Here is a 21059-nt window from a genome sequence, read left to right on the forward strand (position 1 = left end):
ATCTATCTATCTATCTATCTATCTATCTATCTAGATAACTAACTACTGTATCTCAAATTCAGCTTTCATTTTGAGTTATTCTCTTTGAAAACCTGCTTTTCTTCTTTCCCCAAACAGTAGCCTCCTTTGCAAATATATCCCTTCCCCTCTTTGTCTCTCAGCGCTGCTGTGGCTGAGCAGAGTGTGATAAGAGCCATGGGGAGTTGTATCTTCTTGGCTCTATTGCATGTCTATTTCCCTTCTTCTCAGCCCATTCTGCAGATAGCAGAAACCGGATTGGCATTGTGTCTCTGGGGTGTATGCACACACAGTACAGTAAGTGTTGGCTGTCTGTCAATGTGTCTGTGACTGTTCATTCAAGTATATTTGTGTGAATCACACTCTTTGTCATTGCATTACCTATCTCTCACCGGCGCGGGTAGATGCAACATGTATAATTCATACCTGTGTCTAGGAAGAGTTGCATGCTTTCCCTCCTACTCACCCCGACCTGTCAAGTGAAATCATTCATTTACAGTGTATCAGTACTTGTCCCCCTCGTGTCTCACATTGACAGTGACGCATCAGTGATTGTTGAATCACCCTCCTCATTATCCAACACCCCTGGCACCTTTGCCAACATGCCTAGCCGACCTGCCGCTGGCTTGCACAACTCTGTTCTTCACTCGGGCCTGTGACTCACTAACTGATGAGTCATCGCAACAGGGAAAGGGGCTATAAATGCACCTCCAAGGAAGTGCAGTGCACCCACACAGTTGTGCACATGGTACATGTGTGCACATGAGAACACACCTCTGTTGTTACCAAACTCTGTTGGAGTCACAGCGTGTTGATGTTCATCGTGTTGTGTGTGCGTGTGTGTGTGTATTTGTGATGTCATATGTCTTTCCTGCCTCTCTTTTATTGTCTAAGTACACCCACACCCACGATTATTTATACTAATAAACACAATTGTTATAGATTTTTTGAGGAAGTTTTGTAATTTTGATTTTTCAGAGTCTTTTTCAGATAAGAACCGAAAGGCTGAACCTGTAATTGTTTGACATTCAAATTACTGTTCTGTTGACTCTGCCTCGATTAGATAGCTAAGCATGATGATGAAGAGAGTGGTGGGCATTCAGCCACTAGAGGGAGACACCACCATTAGTTTCTAACACAAAAAGTTGAGTTCACACAGTAAATGATATAATGTTATTATCTTCATGTGAATTTGCTGTTGATTATTAAAGCAGCATCATATTACATAGTATATATCATACTCTTTATGTAAACTGATATTTTTTTAAGGATGGATGTTTGTTACTTGATGGAAGTTGCCAGTTCATAAATGAACTCAACAGAAATCTAAGTTTGGGAGAGTGGGCGATAATGCCACTTCATTTGAATTCCCTTATTACATCTTTTTACATTTCCTCTGTCTCCATCAGTTTTGAACTCCTAAGTGTGTTTGACTATTACAAGAAATATACACATCTGTAAAATGGAACTTGCATATACAGTATAAAATCAGAAAGATGTTCCTGAAGTGTGTGGCTCAATATTAGATTGTACTGCTTAATATCCTGTGACACAACCTGTCAGGTTGTGACAGTTAAACACAGGTGTGTGGCGAAAGCTTTGTAGAATTGGGCCTCTAGAAACCTCCTCATTTCCCTGTGTCACTTGACTAATATCCCACTGGTTACATGAAGAAATGTTCATATCCAAAACATTTATTTTTATTTTTAGGTTATTCCTATGGGATACCATACCACTGCTTTAGAGATTGACATTAGATCACAGTTAAATATGGCTCTAACATTCCTCAGGGGGTTTTACCTTTCTTTGCATGTTTTCCAAGAATGCATCTCTTTGTAAAAAGCCCGCTACATTTGAGTGCTAAGCCAAAACAAAAAAAACATCCTAAGCATACAAAATATCCCCGTCAACCCATGATGGGATAGTGAATGACAAATATTTAAGAGACGATAGTTTATAACTCTGATTACTGTCGTCGTAAATGGAGAAAAGAATCTGAAAAACATTCACTAGTGTTGGGATGGTTTTACAACATTGACTACAAAATTGGATGAAATTCACCACGTGTCATTTTTTTTCTGATAACCTGATGAATCAAGTTTGGTCAGACATTTGAGTATAGAGCAGTTAAACGTTTTCTTAAGCTGTAATTGTGTTTTGGAGTTGGATTCTGAAATGTGTGCAAAATGATAGCCTATAGTAGATGATTTAAGTTCCCTTGGAGACAATAAAAGTGTCATCATCATCATGCTGTCAGCGATTTCAGCAGAGCTGGATGTCATGTGACGGATGGAGCTGTTGTGTGATCATGGTTAGGGTCATCTAAACTGAATGCTGAAGTAGCAGCCAAACGTTTTAAACTGGCATGAAGTCCGTCTTTATGCAAGGTTTATATACCGCAGCCTTGGGCAACAAATAAATGAGATGGCCGTCGCGCAGCAGTGGAAGCTTTTAATAGCTCGTTAATGTCCTTCTTTGTCTCTGCTCACATCAGAACCCTTTGTCTGGAACAGCTGTCCAGAGCAAATTTACCAGTTCCTTTTTCAAGGGATTGAATTACTTGCGTCGAGGTTAAACTGGAAGAAATCTGTTCAGGGGCTCCCACTTTAGATTTATTCACACAGCCTATGAAGGAATCAGTGTAGGGAAATTGAGGTCCAGGCTCTTTGAAAAGGTAATGGCCACGTTGTATTAGGGGACTGTACACAGTATTTCAAGGAAACCAGAGGCAGAGGGCTGATGTTAAATAAACCTATTACATGTAAATCAGACTCTTTAAAACCCCAAGTGTTGTACACAGGGGTCACTGAATGTGGATGAAACGGGATGAAAAGGGAAGTAATGTGAAGTACGTAAAGAAAAAGATAATATACGTAGCTCACTTGGGCCTTGGGATGATGGCCGTTACGCATGTCACAAATATCACTCGGTCTCTTGTGGCTTTTACTCGTGTTGTGTGAGTATATAGATAAGAAGTGTACGACTTGAGGAGTAGAGATAATATGTTCATTCTTGATCTTCACTCTGACAAGCTGAGCGAACACTATCTGTCGCGGTGAGCAGGTAAGCAGAAAGGCCCTAATTGGTCATTTGGGGCTGAGCTGTATGGCTGAGAGAATGCAGGGGCGCACAAACACTTGCTGCCACTGCCGCAGTTTGTATGGATCGTTTTCCTCTAAAGATGATTCATGGGTGTTCCAGCTTCCACTGGCTCAGCGTTTTTACCCAAATCACCATTTTTGCTTCATAACAGTGCCTTCTCACCCTTTTACACAGGGTATAGTATAGCATAAAACTCTACACTTCTACACCCCCCCCCTGTGGTCCTGCCAAATACACAGACTCAGTGGGAAATGAACACAAGTAGCTGTCTGAGGGAACACTAAAGCTTCCTTGTTGAGCCACAGGTTTAGGATTCGTTTGGCCTCATGATACTGATGTCAGACCAGTTGTTTTGCTCAAGCTGGCCTGTTTGTTCAGTCCTTGACGTGCCCATCTGTGTTACGTTCATCACTATGCTTTAAAACTGATTCTCCAAGACTGTGCGAACAGCATAGCTGGAAGGTCTCATGTCCATGTCTGCGGCTAGACATGATCTCAGCACGCTGTTAAAAGCTTCTACACTCACATGTGCATGCGGACCAACACATCACTCATCTTTTTGTTGTCATCCTGTTTTCCTGTTATCTCTTTGTTGTTATTGTATCTTTTGCTGTGATATGTGGTGTGTTTAGTGTGTGTGTCACCAGATGAATCTGAGCTTTGTTACAAGACACCTTTCCAAAAGAGATTCTGATTGTGTTGTGTGTTGCGACCACAAATGGAGGAGCACTTAGCTCACGTCGTAATACTCCGGTTCCACCAATACACACATGCACACAGAAAAAAATACAGCAGCGGCAGCTTAATCATTCTTCAGACAAGGATGACAATGACAAGTGACACACGCTGCAGTTCAAATCTAACTGAACTGCCGCATAATGAATCATGGAGGGCGGTCGGCTGGAGCAAAAACAGAATCAGTGGTGGGCTCACATCAAAACAGACCAGATGTGTGTGTGTGTGTGTGTGTGTGTGTGTGTGTGTCTCACACCGGAGTATGGTAAAATTGTCTTCTGAGATGTTTATGTGAGAGAAAAACAAAAGCAGCAGTGAACATTTAATGGCTGTGTAAGTGTCTGTCGCTTGATTGAAAGGGAGAGAAACAAGAGAGAGATCTTTATTTTGGGGAAGGAATCTGCGTGTGTTTATATAGAGCTAAAGTTTTTTGAATCTTACCTTCTGATCTCTGTGATCGGACATCCGTATGGTTTCAACATCAAGAAACAATTTTACCTTGCACCCAAGAAGTGATGATTCATGAGCAATTTTAGAGGACAGAGTTTTTTGGGGAGGTGAAAGGAGTTTATAAAAAAGTTTAAAGTCAGCAGCCAATACTTACATTTCTTCATCTTTTACAGTATTCAGTCCAGCCCTCAGGTTCAGAAGCTGTCTAAATCAAAGTATGTCTGACTGGCACTATACAGACGGGGAGGGGCAAGGTGATAGAGGGTAGGCTGTAGAGTGAGGGAGGACGAGATGGATGGTAGGAAAAGATGTAGTTATAGAGAGAGGAAGAGAGATTGAGATTGAGAAAGAGAAAAATAGGCATTTTGTTTCAAGTCCTCCAGGCAGAGCATTTCCATTTTCCTCTCTGATGTTTATTAATGGCATTCCACCGTGCTCTGTGTGTGTGTGTGTGTGTGTGTGCAAAGCTTGCCTGTGTGCTGTCTGTGCGCTAGCGTGCTCTATTGAAAAATACAGGCAAATGTTGAGCTGAGTTCACATTGTTGCCATTAGAACCAATGTTTTGAGGAACTTGTGAGCTCAAAGTGCAACACACACCGGAGAAAACATATAAAACCGATATGAACAGACGATTGAAAATACACAAAATGCCATATATAAATACAGAGGAGACAACAAGCTAATAACATGAACATAAAGGGCCAAAAGTCCACTGCTCAAGAGTTTAACAGCCTCAGGGAATGTTCTTCTTTTGAACCTCTCACATGAAAAACAAAGCTGCATCACCTCCCTGAGGGCATCTGCTCAAAGCAGGCAGATGATGGATGACAATCGTCCCTAACATCATTCAGAGCCTTTTTCTTCCTGGGAATTTATGTGCACATTTGTCTGTGCCCACACCTTTAAACAAAAGAAAACTTTCCATAAAACTTTCCTGTGAGCCAGAGTAAGAGGGGCTCAGAGATGGCCAATCACGGTCATTAATAGCTCTGAAATAGCTCTAAAATATTCAGCTGTATGTGAGTATGATGACATATGTACGCCAATGTGTGCTTAGGCTTTATTCCACTAAAGGCTGAAAAGGAGACATATCGCATGAGGAATAAGGATTAAGTTCTTCTTGGGATCTTCAAGAATTCAAAGTGGATTTAAATGCCATTTTCAGAGTTTGACTTTTAGCTGTTTTGGCTCATTGCTGCAGGAGAAGTGCAGGTGTAACTAATAGCATTAACAATGGCTGTGTTGTATGAGGTTGTCCCTATAGTGGCACAGTACCATGGACTGTCAATTTCAGCTGTGTGGACTTATTATTCTGAAGATCATTGTTTTCCAAAATACAACATTATTTATATTTGACAAAAGAATGTCACTTAACTTTGACTTTTAGAGAAGACAACGTAACGTAAGTGCATGACTACATGGTTAACCAGATTACTTTAACAACCTTTGTTTATCATTTAAAAGTATTGAATGAAAATCAGGACACACTCTGACACTGTGCTCAAATGCAAACAGGATTTCTAACATTGTCTCTGCATAATGCAGTTGTTGTCTGGCTAGTCTATATCCGTGACGGTCCACATTTCTCTCGCTCTGCCGGAAATTCCGCCAGATGTCACTCTTTTTGGATGTCCGCTACCTTCCGCTTTATACGTATACACGTTTGACCAAAACAAGTTCCTTCCCGAGTCTACTTTGCAGCAGCACCGGGGTTCCACTTTGCGCTTTCCACCGCCAAAGACGATTGTGATTGGTTTAAAGGAATGCCAATAAACCAGGGCACCTTTTTCTCTCATCCTAGAATGCTGTATGGAATAGCCAGACCCTCCTCCTCAGCAATGCGGAGGAAGGTCTGACAATGCGAGACTATGAGTGTGTCTCTTGTGTATTATGTGCACACACAAAAATGTGTGTTAATGAGAAACTGTTTAACAGACAGATTTGATGTCTCTGAAGTTTCTCCTTTGCTCATACAAAAGAGGCAGAAGCTTTGACGTCAAGACCCCGACACTGCAGAGAGACATGGAGATAATCTTAAGGCTGCTTTGCAGGGCCCTTTATCTGATGTCTCATAAAGACTGTGGCAGGGCTGCGTGTGGTGTATGTGAGTGTATGTGTCTGATGTCTCCGCCCAATGTGAGTTGAGTACAGATGTGAGTCTCACATGCTCAGATTTAAACAGTTTACGGTATAAAGTATCATACTGAAATTTGTGAAATCCGTACAATAATAAACTTTTCTCATTGCAAACAATAACAGAAGATGGAAATCATTTCAAACTCTTTAGCTGTCTATGATTGTTTGATTGCTGACGTTAGCTCAAAACGCCATTCAAGTGACAACCTTTGTTGTGTTTGATCGCTAGCTTGTAGCCAGCAGTGAATGAACTTTGTTAAGTAGGTCCATTTTTACGTTATTGCCATTACTGAAGTCTCTCTTTAGCATCTTGTAGGCTACTTGTTGCAAAGTGACGCATGTTCGACTCAAATCTGCACTCGACTCACATCAGGCAGTGACACTGATTCTAAAAAGGGTGATTATCATTCCATCAGGATGTTAAAGATTCCGCCGGTGTCCTCCAACATGATGGTGTTCCTTTTACTACGGATAATGTGTGTGTGTGTGTGTGTGTGTGTGTGTGTGTGTGTGTGTGTGTGTGTGTGTGTGTGTGCGTGCGTGCGTGCGTGCGTGCGTGCGTGCGTGCGTGCGTGCGTGCGTGCGTGCGTGTGTCTGTGTCTGTGTGTGAATGTGTGTGTGTGTGTGTCTTGCGAATGGTCCTGTCTGACTAATAGCAGTAGGGAAGGCTGCTGAGTGCTGCCGCCACAGTAATTACAGGAAGACCTTTCTTAAACTGTCTCTCACTTCCTTCATGGCGTGCTGTTTTTCTCTCGTCAAATGAGCTGGAGAGGAATGATGTAGCAAGGTGTCTGCAGTGAATAGTTATTGTCACTCTTCAGTGTCGACATTGATTTTACACTCATTGCACGAATGCTCCATGTGCACGTAATAGCCCAACAGATTTTTGAGGATATTACCAATATTGATATTTAAGCTTCTTTTTTTTGTTTTTATACAAACAAATAACATAATCAAACATTTTTGATTAAGATCCCCTAGACTTGATTATTTACACAAATGTCCCCAAGTTATACGAAACATTTTACAGTGTAAAACTCATCAGTGCTTTAATGGTGACACTATTTCTATTGGTTTTTCTATCCAGTCCGACACAAAGGTAATACTACTCAGATAATGTTTGTGTCGTGCAAACGTAAAACTACGGTGACCGACAGGCCAAACGTATAAAACACTTGGCCACCACCAGAGGGACCCAGTTCAGCAGGGCCCTGGCACTGGCAGTGTGTTGAATGCTGGTGAGGCATCAGATTCTGCACTAGAAGCTCCAGTTCTGTAAAGCTCCTGTCGGTCGAAAAAAAACAAAAAACCCTGCCTCACCTCTGTGTTGATACAAATCTCATGGCTGCTCTAAAACCTGAATGGAATGAGCTACCTCGCACGGTTTGACAGCTGACTTAATAAGTATGTCATATATAGTTATGTATTTAAATCTAAATCATGATTGAATCTTTCAGCACTTGCATTAAAGATCCGATGTTATGGTAATTTTTAGGTTCATAATTGTATTCTGGGTTTCCACTAGAACATGTTTACATGCTTTAATGTAAAACAACAACATTGTTTTTCTCATACTGTCTGAATATCCCTGTATTCACCCTTTTTTTCTGAAACACTCCGTTTTAGCGCCTGTCTTTAAGCCAACATTCTGGAAATAACCCAGCCTGCTCTGATTGGTCAACATTTCCAGAGCTTCTGCAGCTGTGCTCTCTAGGTGTCTGCACTGTCGTTGCAGCCAGAGAATGACTGTAGCGGCACTTTTTACCTCTATATAGTTTGGAAGCCCTGACGGCTTGTTTAAACATTTTTCAAGCCTCTCAAGTATTGTGTTCTCAAGTGACTGTTGCCAAAGTGAGGATGTTTTTTGTGTTTGAATGAAAATAGCCCTCAAAAAATAGCACTACATGATTTATTCATCAGCCAAAACTATTTTAGCGCCAAATGCATTCTAAAGGCAGAAAGAAGCCTGAGCTGTCAGTAGTTTGAGCTCAGCTCTTCCTCCCTGTGGTGGTAAATTCCCGTCAGTGCTGTTTGCTCCATTGCTCTTTCACTTTCATGGAGTCTTCCTCAATCTTCTGAACTCCAGCTCTCTCTGTCTCCCAACCCTTCCTTCTTTCTGTGTCCCTATCTCCCCAGCTATTCAAAACAGACAACAAATCAGCCAGAGTAGGAATATTCAAGTAGTATTTTTAATCCATAAACATAGGCTGATTTAAACGTAGGCTGATTTTGTTCTAGGTGTATGGAGTGTATCTTTCTAGCTGCCTTTCACTGTCTCTATTATGATAGGGAACAGCAGGGTTGTAGACAAAACAGCTATCTCAAGCATCTAGATTATGTTCCCCATATGGTTGAAGAAAATGGAAAAACCGGGGTGTTGTTGATGCTGTCTGTATTCCTGGGCAGCAGCAAAGGACGTAGGTACATAATATCTGTTTTGCAAATGTGTATTCACATGCTGTAACACTGCAGATTTATAGTGAAATAGTGTCAGTAAGGATAAAGAATGCATCGGCTTTAAAAGCCATAAATATTACAGTGTTCATCTAATTCTTCTGTCACTGTTTCTTTGGTTTTCTCTGTCTCTCTTGCTCTCTCTCTCCCTGCTCTTTCTACCCAGGGACTCAACAGATTAATATCCCTCCTGGGCAATGTAGTCAGACCATCCTGCTTCTCAGATCAATAGGCGTTCGGGGGAGGGGTGTTGCAAATCATGACAGACAGGGAGGGACTAAAGGAGAATTTTGATCGAGAAGGAGAAAGACGGCAGAGGCGGATCGATAAGCTGAAACTCTTTAGCGTAGGAACCGGCAAAGCTCACCAAGCCCACACCTTTCACACAATAGTAACTGCAGCACACACACACACACACACACACACACACACACACACACACACACACACATCTCTGCTGAGACAGATTCCTTTACAGGCATTACTTCAAATTGTTCTATTAATAGTAGAGAATTATTCTTTATTATATATATATATATATGTATATATAATTTCCCTGTTTTCACAGTATCTGATCATTACTGCAGTGTTGCTCAATGCACAGCTGACAATTGGAAATGACTAATTAGCATCTATTTTGATAATTGCTTATTAATTTCAGTCATATTTTTTTAAAATGTGGGTCCTGGCTGCTTTCAAGAGCCTGTTGTAAGTGTGAGTGCGTATAGAGGGGAAGGAAGGAAAGAGCAGGGGAGAGAGGGCGGATGAGAGGTAATGAAAAGGGAGGCATGTGGAGGGAGACGTGCTAGAGGGGATGAAGAGGATAATGGAGGATGCAACCGAGAGATTTAGCCTAGACAGTGAAAGCAGAAAGAGAGAGAGAATAAGAAGACACCTATTCTATAAAAAAAGTATGGTGTCTAGATGTGTGGGAGGAAGCCACACACGCAAACACACACATACACACACACACACACACACACACACACACACACACACACACACACACAGCTCTTCACAAAAATCCCTCCTTCAATACCTCCTTCCCCCTTTCCTTGTATATTTCCCTTCTTCTTCTCCTACCTTGCTGCTTCCCATCCTTTTTATGTCTAGGAAGGTCGGTCTGTCTGTGTGTTATGCGCATATCTCTCGAACTGTTAGTCCAGTTGATCAAACTTGACTTGTGTCTTGCTACGGGCACATGTAAATACAGTGCCCCGTTTTTTATTTTTAAATATATATCTGTAAAAGAAGCACACAAGCTAGAGCTTTTGCTGCTCTAGCCGCTGGCCACTCCCCCTCTCACACTGGTCACAGACTGAACAGACCAGAGACAGAAAACAGCAGAGCTTGGGCTAATAAAATGTGAAATACACCTCAGACTCACAAACATGTGCAAAGTAGCACTACTTTGGACTGTCTTTGACTTTGAATAAACAAACGACAATTCCCGTTGTCCGTGTTTGGGGGGCGTGTTTGGTGGGAAGGTAACCTGCGTGCCACATGCATGCCCACTGCAGAACGCTTTACAACACCAACACACACACACACACACACACACACACACACACACACACACACACACACACACACACACACTCCGGTTCTGGTGTTTGATTAACGCAGATATGTGCTGATTAGCACTCATAATTGGCCGGGTGGGTAGCACACTGCCATGAGTCCATGAGGCTAATGTCTGATTACTCCACATTGTTATTGTGATATTTTGTGATTACATTCTGAATCTGCAACGTTCTCTGTCAGGTAAATCAGGCAGTTAGTAGTAGGGTAAACAGGGTGTACGGGGCAGTTAAGTGATTTGGGGTCTTCCTGTAAGTAATTTTGGAGTGCAAATTGGTTTTGATGAATTCAACAAGCAGCAATCCCTCAAGCCAAACAATCAGCCCGTTCCAAAAAGGCACATTTTCAACGGGCGGTGCACTAGTTCTGAATGATCAAGACAAGACAAATACATAGAGGGCACCGTCCGGTCAATCTGGCAGACAGAGAGAGAGAGAGACAGAGAGAGGAGGGAGGAGGGAGGAACAGAGGAGAGAGATGGAGAGCCCGACAGAGTGATACACACAATGCTCAATCATTAAAACCTGCTCTCCTGCTTTGATCGTAGGTTTGTGTGTGTGCTCACCAAAAGCCCTAATGGTCGTATGAAAGAATTCAAGCGCGACATAGACAATACGCGCTAAAAAACAGAGAGACACACAGAGAAAGAGGGGAGTGGGCTTAGATACAAACATCATAGCAGCTCATATTCCCCCAACAGCTCTTCTCCAGCACACAAGACCATTGGTGAGCTACCACCTCCCTCCCTCTCTCTCTCTCTCTCTCTCTATCTCACTCTCTCTATCTCACACACACTGTTTCTCCCTCTCTCTCTATCTCTCTCTCTCTCTCTCTCTCTCTCATTTTCTCTCATTTTCTCTCTCCTTCTTGTTTGCTCTCCAGTGAGGGGGCAGTGCTCCTGCAGTTACAAACGTTACTATTTTGAGAGAGTCAGTGTGTGAGCTCAGCGCGCCATAGCAAGCAATCCAGAGAGGAGAGAGGCAGAGAAAGGCAGAGTGGGGTTTGGCTCGTTCTGCACATTAAGAGCCATGCACAAAAGGATAAGGGAGTGCAGGGAGACTTGGACCTGCTGCTGAAGCCACGGCGCGCCGCCCAACCCAGGTATAGAAGCAGAAGAAGACAGACAAGCCGGGAAGTCCTGTAACGAGGAGATTTGCAGAATAGGACCAGGAACAATTTTTTTGACTGATCAAAAGGAAAAAGGGAAAAAGGGGAGAGGGAGGTGGAGGTGAGCAGAGAGAGGAAAAGATGGCGAGTTTTGGGAAACTCACAGACTACTTTAATCGCCGTAAGTCTCAAGAGGAGCTGCGGGTGGGCAGGAGCACGCAGCGCAGAGGCAGTTACTGCTGCACTGTGGCAGAGGCCAGGTAACCTGTGTGTATGTCTGTGTGCGTCTGTCTCTGTGCACAGGAATGTCAGGCTGAATGGGGGCATGGCACACTTTGTCACTGTGGCTGTAAACATACATCGTCACGTCCCTATGTGTTTTTCTTTGTGCAACAAAATGGGCTTGTTTACATGCTGTGTCTTTAGAAGATTATTGTTCTTCTTTGTACATCACGCATTGGGTCTCAGTGTTTTAGACACAATTGAATGATTTGCTCATCACATCTTTTATTTCAGATTTGTTTGGGGGCTTTCCTGCCTTTATTTGAAAGGACACCTAGGGGAGAAAGGGGTGAGATGTGCAGGAAATCGTCACAGGTCGGATTTGAACCCTGGATCGAGGCATAAAACCAAAAGTACATGTGCACCTGCTCTACCCACTGAACCAACCGGGCCACTACTCATTAGATCTTATTGATGTGAATAAAACACGAAAAACATATGAATTAGAGGAAGTTAACATTGTTTAAAATAAAAGTCAATCTACATTTATGCATATACAGTAGGTGTTTGTATATATGTGCCTGTGTGTGTATGTACATGTAAACATGTGTCTGTATGCATGTGTGAGCAGCCATTATGTTACATAAGTGTAGAGGTGCAGTGGTGGTGTGCTGTCAGGTTATGGATTCTTCCAAATGACGCACCCTTGAATAATGAGGCTTTTCTATAGATAGAGGTGGAAAGGAAAAAGTTGATATGTTGCATGTGATGTAGATGAGAAGGAGAGACAGGATACATTCACACTGGGACCTTCCCGATGTCAATCACAACTATCTATATCTATCTATCTATCTATCTTACTGTGGATTACTGAGAGACTCCAGCAGGGATTATAGGGGTTTCTGTAATGGCCTTGCTCAGGGGCAGATTGACAGAGTTAGCGTCCAGGGGTTTCCCAGACAATCTTAACTCCACGATCCCCTCTACCACACCCTTAAAACTTAATTTTTGTGGCTTTGCTAAATTCTAACAACTTTTTGCGTTGTTTCACAACGCTGCAATTTGCGTCGTAAATTCAGAAAGAGAATGTCATTTGCTAAACTTTGGAGGCAAGTATAGAGTCCTGTGTTTCTCTTTTTCTGTTCATATAAAAAAAAGCTTGAATGGGAATCTTGTTAAATTGCTTGTGAGGTGACGTTAAATTACATAACCAGGATAAAAGTACAAATTAGAGTGCTAAATCCATAAACAAATCCAGCATCTCTCTCATCCCCACATTCTCTTTGTCTCTGTCTCTCTCACTCGCTGTCTCTTTTTCACAAACCACCCCCTTCCCACGCCCGTCCATGTCTTCTCATCTTCCCGCCTTCAGTCTAGTGTTTTATTTTATTTTGTATCATTCTCTTTCTCTCTATATCGGCTTTTTTTCTCTCATGCTTTTTTTCTCTCCCTCTGTGCTCTGACATCCACCGAGAAGGAGCCGGAGGGGTTTGGGAGCGACAGGTCTGTTTGTTGATGCGGGACCAGGACAGCTGAGGTCTGCCTCCTCTGTTTTCTGACTATATAGGAGCAGGAAGAACTGTTATATATTCTAACATTCCAGTATTGTCGAGCCCCATGTCATCTGCCACTTTCTATTAGATTTGTGACCTTGCCTCTAAATTTAGATTTGCCAATAGCTCACATTGTACTGTACTTCTGCCCCCATTGGTCTTGAAGCCCTTAAATTTCCTCTTATACCAGATTACATTGAGATATTTGTAACCTTTTATTATAACTATAGCCAATATTAACCTTCACAGTTTTCTTTGTTGCAATAAAACCCACACAATGTCACCTTAAATGCTATAGAACTACTAGTAAATATGTCAACTTGGAATTGCCGTTATTTTTTTTACAGCTTCATAAGACATCATGCTTTTCCATAACTTTGCTTTCAGCAGCCCAGCTGTGTTTATGTTTTCACATATTAACATCCTTTTTAGGTTTTTCCGATGATTCTAATGTGAAATTTCTCCCGATTGTGCGTTTAAATTCCCATTTTATGAAGTTCCCTGCAAATTTAGTCTGTATTTTTAGCACTTAATTTTGCTGAAAGGTAGACATTCACTGGTTCCTCTCTAGTATACAGCCATAAGGAATGGTGACAAGTCAGTCAGTTAATAACGAATGATGAATGAGTCTGTGATAAAACAAGTTATGGTCCATCTACTGTAATGTAGAGGAATAAGTTTGCGAGGCATGACCTTTGATCCTGAATGTCACTAAGCTCAAAGCTGCTTCAATCTCCAGTGGCTCCAGTGACCAATGTCTACTGAATCACTGAACGCTAAAAACAGAGGTTAATCCATCCATACCCTTTTTCCTCCTATGGCCAGTCCTGCTTTTCCCAACCTCCCGAGCCTTATCCAAGTCTTACCTACTCAGCACTTAGATATATACATTCTGCTATCATCATGGGGTGGTTTTATCTGTATTACAACCAGTGAAGGAAAGTGTGGGGAAAAGATTAATAAGACATACGTAGAAAGTGTCAAAAGAGAGATGAGAACAAATGTAAAAAAAAATTCAAGTGAACAACACATCAGCCCCAAAACACACATCTGCATGCAAACACAGCGAGAACCCAATAATACTGAAAAGAACTTGGTAATGGATGGCTTGCTACCAAGCAGTACAGTTGGCTTATGAATGAATAACGATGTGCTATTTAACTGGCTTCAAAAGAACATCACATTAAGAAATGAATTTACTGTAACAGTAGCAGAATGAGATTAGATTTAGAAAAAGATAAAAAGATGTATGTATGTATGTATGTACTGTATGTATGTTTGTAAGTATGTTTGTATGTATGTATAAAGATATATCATTAAACTGAATCATTTTAGTCTGTGTTCAATTCTAAAATAGTTTAAATTTGGAACTGGAGCTCTTTTGCATCTTAAACTAAAGATATACACATTTTGGGTACAGTATGCAAGTGAAAGGGTGTGTGTGTGTGTGTGTGTGTGTGTGTGTGTGTGTGTGTGTGTGTGTTTTACAAGTTGATTCAGCACCATGGCTAGTTCTCTCTACAGCATTAGCTGAGAAAGAGAAAAAGATGGAGGGTGGAAACCAAAGAGCTAAAAGAGGAGTGCTCAAACGCGTGTGCAAACGTGTTTGCTGGCATGTGGGCTTTTTCAAATGAACATCTTGTTTTGCAAGTACTTTAACTTAGAGTGTATACACGTCACCATTACACCATCATCCTGTAATCCTTTTGCTATTTCTCCTGTCAAATATTTCTGCTGTTGCACACGCAGATTCCACCAAAGAAAGTGAGTTGTCTCCTCCTGTCTCCATAACTGCAGCACTAAATTTGGCAACAAAAAAAGTTGCAGTACACATAATTTACATTGCTGCTTGGAAGCAAACCTCTCCTCTCCTCTCCTCTTCTCTCCTCTCCTCTCCTCTCCTCCTGTTTTTGTAGACAGAGTCGCTTAGCAACAGGTTTGTAGAATGTGTGAGGCCCAAATTGTTAGAGTGGCCTGGGCCGTCTGTTCAGCCCAGTGTGTTATCACCATCATGATGTGCATGTGTGTGGTTATGTGTGTGTGCATGTGTTAAGCGGTGGACCCTGAGTTATTTCATCTTGTGCCAACTGTGAGGAGTTTGTGTTGTGTGTGTGTGTGTGTGTGTGTGTGTGTGTGTGTGTTTGTGTGTGTGTGTATGTGTGTGTCTGTGTGTGTGTCTGTGTGTGTGTGCGCCTCAGGCAAATGCTTTTTCATGCAAGTCAGTATGGATTTCGAGGAGTGAAAGACCTGTCTGTTTCAATTACCATCTATGTTTGTGTTGTGGTGTGTGTGTGTTGGTGTGTGTGGTTTGGTGTGTGTGTGTGTGTGTGTGTGTGTGTGTGTGTGTGTGTGTGTGTGTGTGTGTGTGTGTGCTAGGCATGCATATTGTCGCTACAAGCTCTTCCTCTGATATTCAGCAATACAAGAGCAGTGTTCATCATCAGACCATCCTGATCCTCCATGTCTCGGCTTTAAATCTCATCCAGGGATTCTCTGATCCCAGGTCAAATATTCACAACTGCAACACCCACCTTCTTTATCAGGGGAGTAGTTTACAAGCTGACAGCAGCCAGATGTCAGTACTTCTCTAGCTTGCAGATGTGCTGACTTAGAGCTGGCTGTGGGTTTACCTGATAACTCCCAAGTGATAAATAGCCTCAGGCCTGAAAAAAACATCCTGAGCTAGACATCCAAGGGAGTTAAAGTGTGTTTCACACAAACAGTTTTAACTCAATGCCACTGGTCTGTAAAACGATGTTAATGATGGCACTGAGGAGGCTGAGGCTGCCGTTTAATGTGTGGTGCATATTCCACTGAATGATGATGCAGCATTTAATTTTCTCCGTAATTACTGATTGATAATCTGCTATTGTTAAATCAAGCATTTCATGGATTAGATACGATCTCAGGCTAATATATTTGTCTTAGCTAATCAGCTAATGTTGATTATATTTGATTATACTCATTGGGTGATACGTGCATATTTATTGCCAGAGTTGCCAGTATAATGGCCACTTTGGTGACATATGAGACATTTATAGTTAATCATGCTTTTGTTTTACATATCATCTTAAATGATCTGTTAAATATAAGGTTATGACCAGGAGACGGTTAGCTTAGCTTTGCATAACTCAAGTCTTGTCATCAATTTGAAGTTGCCAGGCAACTAGCAGAGACTCCACAAAGTCCCCTCTATAGTAGTAGTCCAGCGCATAATTGAAACTACAACTTGTAGTTTTTTGTATGGATTAAACACACAAGAACATATTTATTATTTAGCTTTAGTGGTGCTGATAAGCATATTTTGTTACCTTTGGACAGAGCCAGGCTAACTGTTCCCCCTGTTTCCACTCTTACTGCTAAGCTAAGCTAATAACCTCTCAGCTCCAGCTTCGTATTTAATGGACAGACATGACAGAGATATCAATCTTCTCATCTAACTATCGGCAAAAAAATTACTTTAAAATGAAAGCAAAGCATGCATGGTTTTGGAAAATAAAGGCGGTGTGTTGGAGTGATCAATTATGATGAAGCAAACAGGAATATGTGACGTGAAGATTGAGCAACCTCTCAGGCACACACATACACATAGATACTATAATCACACTGACTGTTTTGTTTGTGTATAAACAGCTTAAATGAATTAGTTTGTATACAGTGTCCTAATCTGCCATTGATTCTTGTGTTAAAATCAAATTGAGACAAATAAATCTTATATGGTAATATCAGCCCACTATTGTTTTTTAAATCTCACTGAAAACGCCAGGATTCATCAGCCAGGGGGAATTCAGCTTGCATGTCCTTGAAACATTTTCGTTGTTTTGTACCCAAACTTGTCACTCAAGACTCCGTCTGGAGGTCATGCAGACATCTTTCACTTCTGCCAGGATGACTCTGATGTCTGTAATGCTGTCCACATTTCATTGAATTTGATCACATTAGGCTGATCAGAGCTGGCGTTGGAAGGGGGTTCGCTGCAGAGACTTATTGTATTGCCAGGTCTTGTCGCTGTTCTATAATACATGAGACACAAAGATTTTAGGGCTGATCATATTTAATATTAATCACATCTGTTGTGTAATGCTGGCTATCTAGGATAGGAAATAGTCTGTTGTGTTAGTAACTTGCCTAAAATGTATTTTCTTCTGATAAAAGAGAAACAACAAGGTATGGCTGTGACAGGACACTGCAGTCAAATGGGGTGTTGCTTCTATTTGTACAACAATGGTGAAACACCACCCATCTGTGTCTTCCTTTAAAATATATTAAGTAATTTACATACAAAACCAACTCATATCTTATTATTGATATGTGTGGACTTCTGACCGTGTTGTGGTTTGTCACCAATTGGTTATTAAGCCGATCTTGTGATTTTGGCTATTGATCGGTGTCCCGTGGGAGTGTGTGTGTGTGTGTGTGTGTATACATCTGCTGGTATTTCATTGCACAGTAACAGCTTAAATGTCACAGGTTAACAGTCTTTAAACAGATGCTGTATGAACACTGAAACAGGTGGTGTAATCATTCCTCCTGTTCACACTGACCATTAAATGATTACTTGATCTGCTTCCAGTGTTGGGGGTAGTTTTCATAGATATGCTTATCAGCTGTTATTGTTATAATCACTGGAAACACACTCCATGTAGTTGACTTTTTATCCTGTCCAACCAGGTCACTGGAAAGGAAGCTGCAGAGACCCATACTGGCTAAATCCCGCACTCTCCCCAGCATCCCCCAGTCTCCTACAATCTCCAGGGTCCATCAATCTGATCTCATTGGTGGGAGTCCTCCTCGCAGGAAGAACCCACCCGCTGCCGGAAGCCACCCAAAGGCCTGCACTCTGCCACCTGAAGGTAAAGATAAAATGGTAGCTGACATCTGTGTTTACCACAACAGCACCAGTCAACTTATTATCTGTGTGGTTCTTTCATCTCCTCGGGTTGTTTAGGGTGAAAACATTTACAGGTGGTGAATATTTTAGGTGAAAGGAAACCCTACAGTAGGTCTTGGTATATTATGCTGTGATTCATACAGATAAAATAAAAAAATAAAAAAGGATTCTGAACATTTCTAAGGTATATGAAACCTATGCTAGAGCTTGCTTTTAAACTGCTTCAAATGTGATCTACTTACATATTTTATACATTCATAATTTCTCAGTGGATAATGAAACATTAGATGGTTCTGCTTCTAGCAGCTCTCACACTTTTACAAAGTGGGTCATTTGTAAACTAATCTTCTCTCCGACCCTTTCACACCATCCGACAACTGTCAGGAAGCCAAGAGCTGTTACATCAAACATCCTTATACGACCACCTCATTCACGCACTGACAGACACATTGAGTCAACAGCAGACTGTCACTGCAGATGTCTCTCAAGTCGACTTGATCAAAGCTCCCCACCACCCCCAGATGGATGAGAATTGTCACATTTCAAGTGTTGGAATAAGATAAAATGCTGCTTTATAATCTTGCTTACATGTGATGTTTAATACAAGAGAAGCTTGCACAAGAGGCGCACACGCCCTCAGAACTCCACTTCCTAAAAACGCACAGCGTTTGAGAGAAAAGAAAAGTGTGACTTTACAAAGACAGAAAAGAAACAAACATCAGAGAATAGGAACTTATTAAAATATGATAAAGTCTTCCACTTGAAGAAAACCAATGTCCCACTGGATTCCCAGAGAGGCAGGCAGCAACACACGGGGCACCAGCGTTACTCTACTCACCAACAAGTTTTTCACAATGTAATAAACAACACAGTCACTCCGAACCTTCTTTTAGTGCTAACCCCACAGCCACCATGCAGCAAAACTAATTTTGACGATATACAGACATCAACATAAATGATCAAATGAAGCAACCTAAAAGGGAATCTTCCAGACAGTTTTTATATCAAAACAACAAGAGCAAGTGGGAATATTATAGCTTATCCAAATATTATGGGAAACATTTTTGTCTGTAACTAACAAAAACCTGAGAAAAAAATCAGCTTTTTGCTTAGATTCAGTAAATATTAGGCACTTCTTTGAGCATGCAGTGGGTCAACTGAATAAGAAGAAGTTAAAAAACTTTACTTGTCTCTCTCTTTCTCTCTCTTCATCCTGCCAGCTCTTTTTACCTTCCACTGTCGCAGCATCTCTCATATTTGAGCTATGAGAACCTTTTGGTAGCAGAGCACAACCCCGGCCATCACTGCTCTAAAGCAATACATCTTTACAATTACTACTTCTAATGATCCCGGACTCAATTATCATTCCCTGTGATTGTGTTATTCAGCCCAAGTGCTTCCATTTTATGTCCTCACTTTTTCTGTCTGTGTCTAACCCTCTTGTCTGTTTTCCCTTGCCCTACTGCTGCTATGTTGAGAGAGAGACACTCTCACATGGCCCCGTGTTGCCTAGCAACCACTGTCATCGACCATGATGCTGCCTCCCTCTACCTACCGCTGTCTCTCTCTCTCACTCTCTCTCTCTCTCTCTCTCTCTTAATCTCTCCATTAGTGCTGATGAAATTTTTATTTTTTAAATTGAAGTTGTTTAATACCAGCTACACTTCATTCATAGATTTAAGCAGCATTTCATATTAGTGACATACTTGCATTGCTCCCTGGTCATTTTGTTGTAGTGGTCTTTATTTGGATCAAAGGCATTGTGGCTGCTAATCAGACATTGGAACTGATATTGTAATATTTCACACTCTAAAAATCATTCACAAAAAATCATTATTACCAAAACTTTCTGTTTTGGGGGCTTTTCCCTTTACTACAGTGAAAGTGGACAGACTGGAAAGGGGGAGAGAGATGGGGGATGACTAGCAGCAAAGGCCAGCAGGTTGGATTCGAACCCTGCGCCGCTGCAGGGATCGAAGGCTCTTACTGGGTCATCACTAGGAAATTCTAAGGCTTCATATACATTTCTCTTACAATTACAAGTCTTAGTACACAACTTAGACAAAACCTTGGACAGTCACTTCTAACACTTGGTGGGTAAGGCTCTAAAATACATTGCTGGCTCAACACCTTGTCTGAAACTACATCTTTTTGTATTGGTTGGTCTATGTTAACTAACCTATGATCCAACTATAAAAAACAGACATAGATTACTAGCACTCAACAACAATGTTCTTAATACTTTGTTTACATAATCTTTTTTTAAATGACATAAAAGATATGGCATCGAATTAAGCATAATGGAATGTAATGGCATTTTTCCACTGCATGGCACCTCTTTGACTCGCCTCGACTCTACTCACCTTTTTGGGTTTTCCATTATGAAAAAAGTACCATTTTAGTACCATCTCAGTCGAGGTTCCAAGCGAGCTGAGGCGATACCAAAAGGTGACGTGAAAACCCGCAGACTAGTTGTAAGTTATACTTATAATTTTATAAGTTATAAAATGTACACTCTGTTGTTGTTACACACAGGCCTGAAATACACATGCATGCACTAATGAAGAGATGTCAGAGTGAGTGGGCTGCCAGTGCTGGACCAGCGCCCTGAGCGGGGTTTGGTGCATTGCTACAGAGCACTTTGGCAGTCCACACTCTGTACTCTGGTCCGAACGGGAACTTGATCCAGAGACCCTCCGGTTCCCAAGCCAACTCCCTACGGACTGAGCTACTGCCACCACCCAAGGCTACTGATTGGTCAGAGAGAATCGTCACTATTCACTGCGTCAACATTGCTAGCAAAAGACAGG

At 41.5% G+C, this 21059-nt stretch overlaps 1 protein-coding gene across 3 annotated transcripts in view; it reads left to right on the forward strand.

Moving 5' to 3' along the window:
• The window catches only part of ankfn1b (ankyrin repeat and fibronectin type III domain containing 1b), a 132217-nt gene that overhangs the window by 5748 nt on the left and 105410 nt on the right, over nucleotides 1-21059 (forward strand). For 2 of the 3 annotated variants that reach the window (XM_032502564.1, XM_032502565.1), the window contains exon 3: nucleotides 18030-18211. In XM_032502564.1, the coding sequence (XP_032358455.1) occupies nucleotides 18030-18211 (182 nt within the window). Of the gene's footprint in view, nucleotides 1-11281; nucleotides 11844-18029; nucleotides 18212-21059 lie in introns of those variants that run through there. The other variant, XM_032502563.1, reaches the window with a different exon arrangement.

Source organism: Etheostoma spectabile, chromosome 21 (genome assembly GCF_008692095.1).
Source record: "Etheostoma spectabile isolate EspeVRDwgs_2016 chromosome 21, UIUC_Espe_1.0, whole genome shotgun sequence".
In the NCBI taxonomy this organism is placed as follows: domain Eukaryota; kingdom Metazoa; phylum Chordata; class Actinopteri; order Perciformes; family Percidae; genus Etheostoma; species Etheostoma spectabile.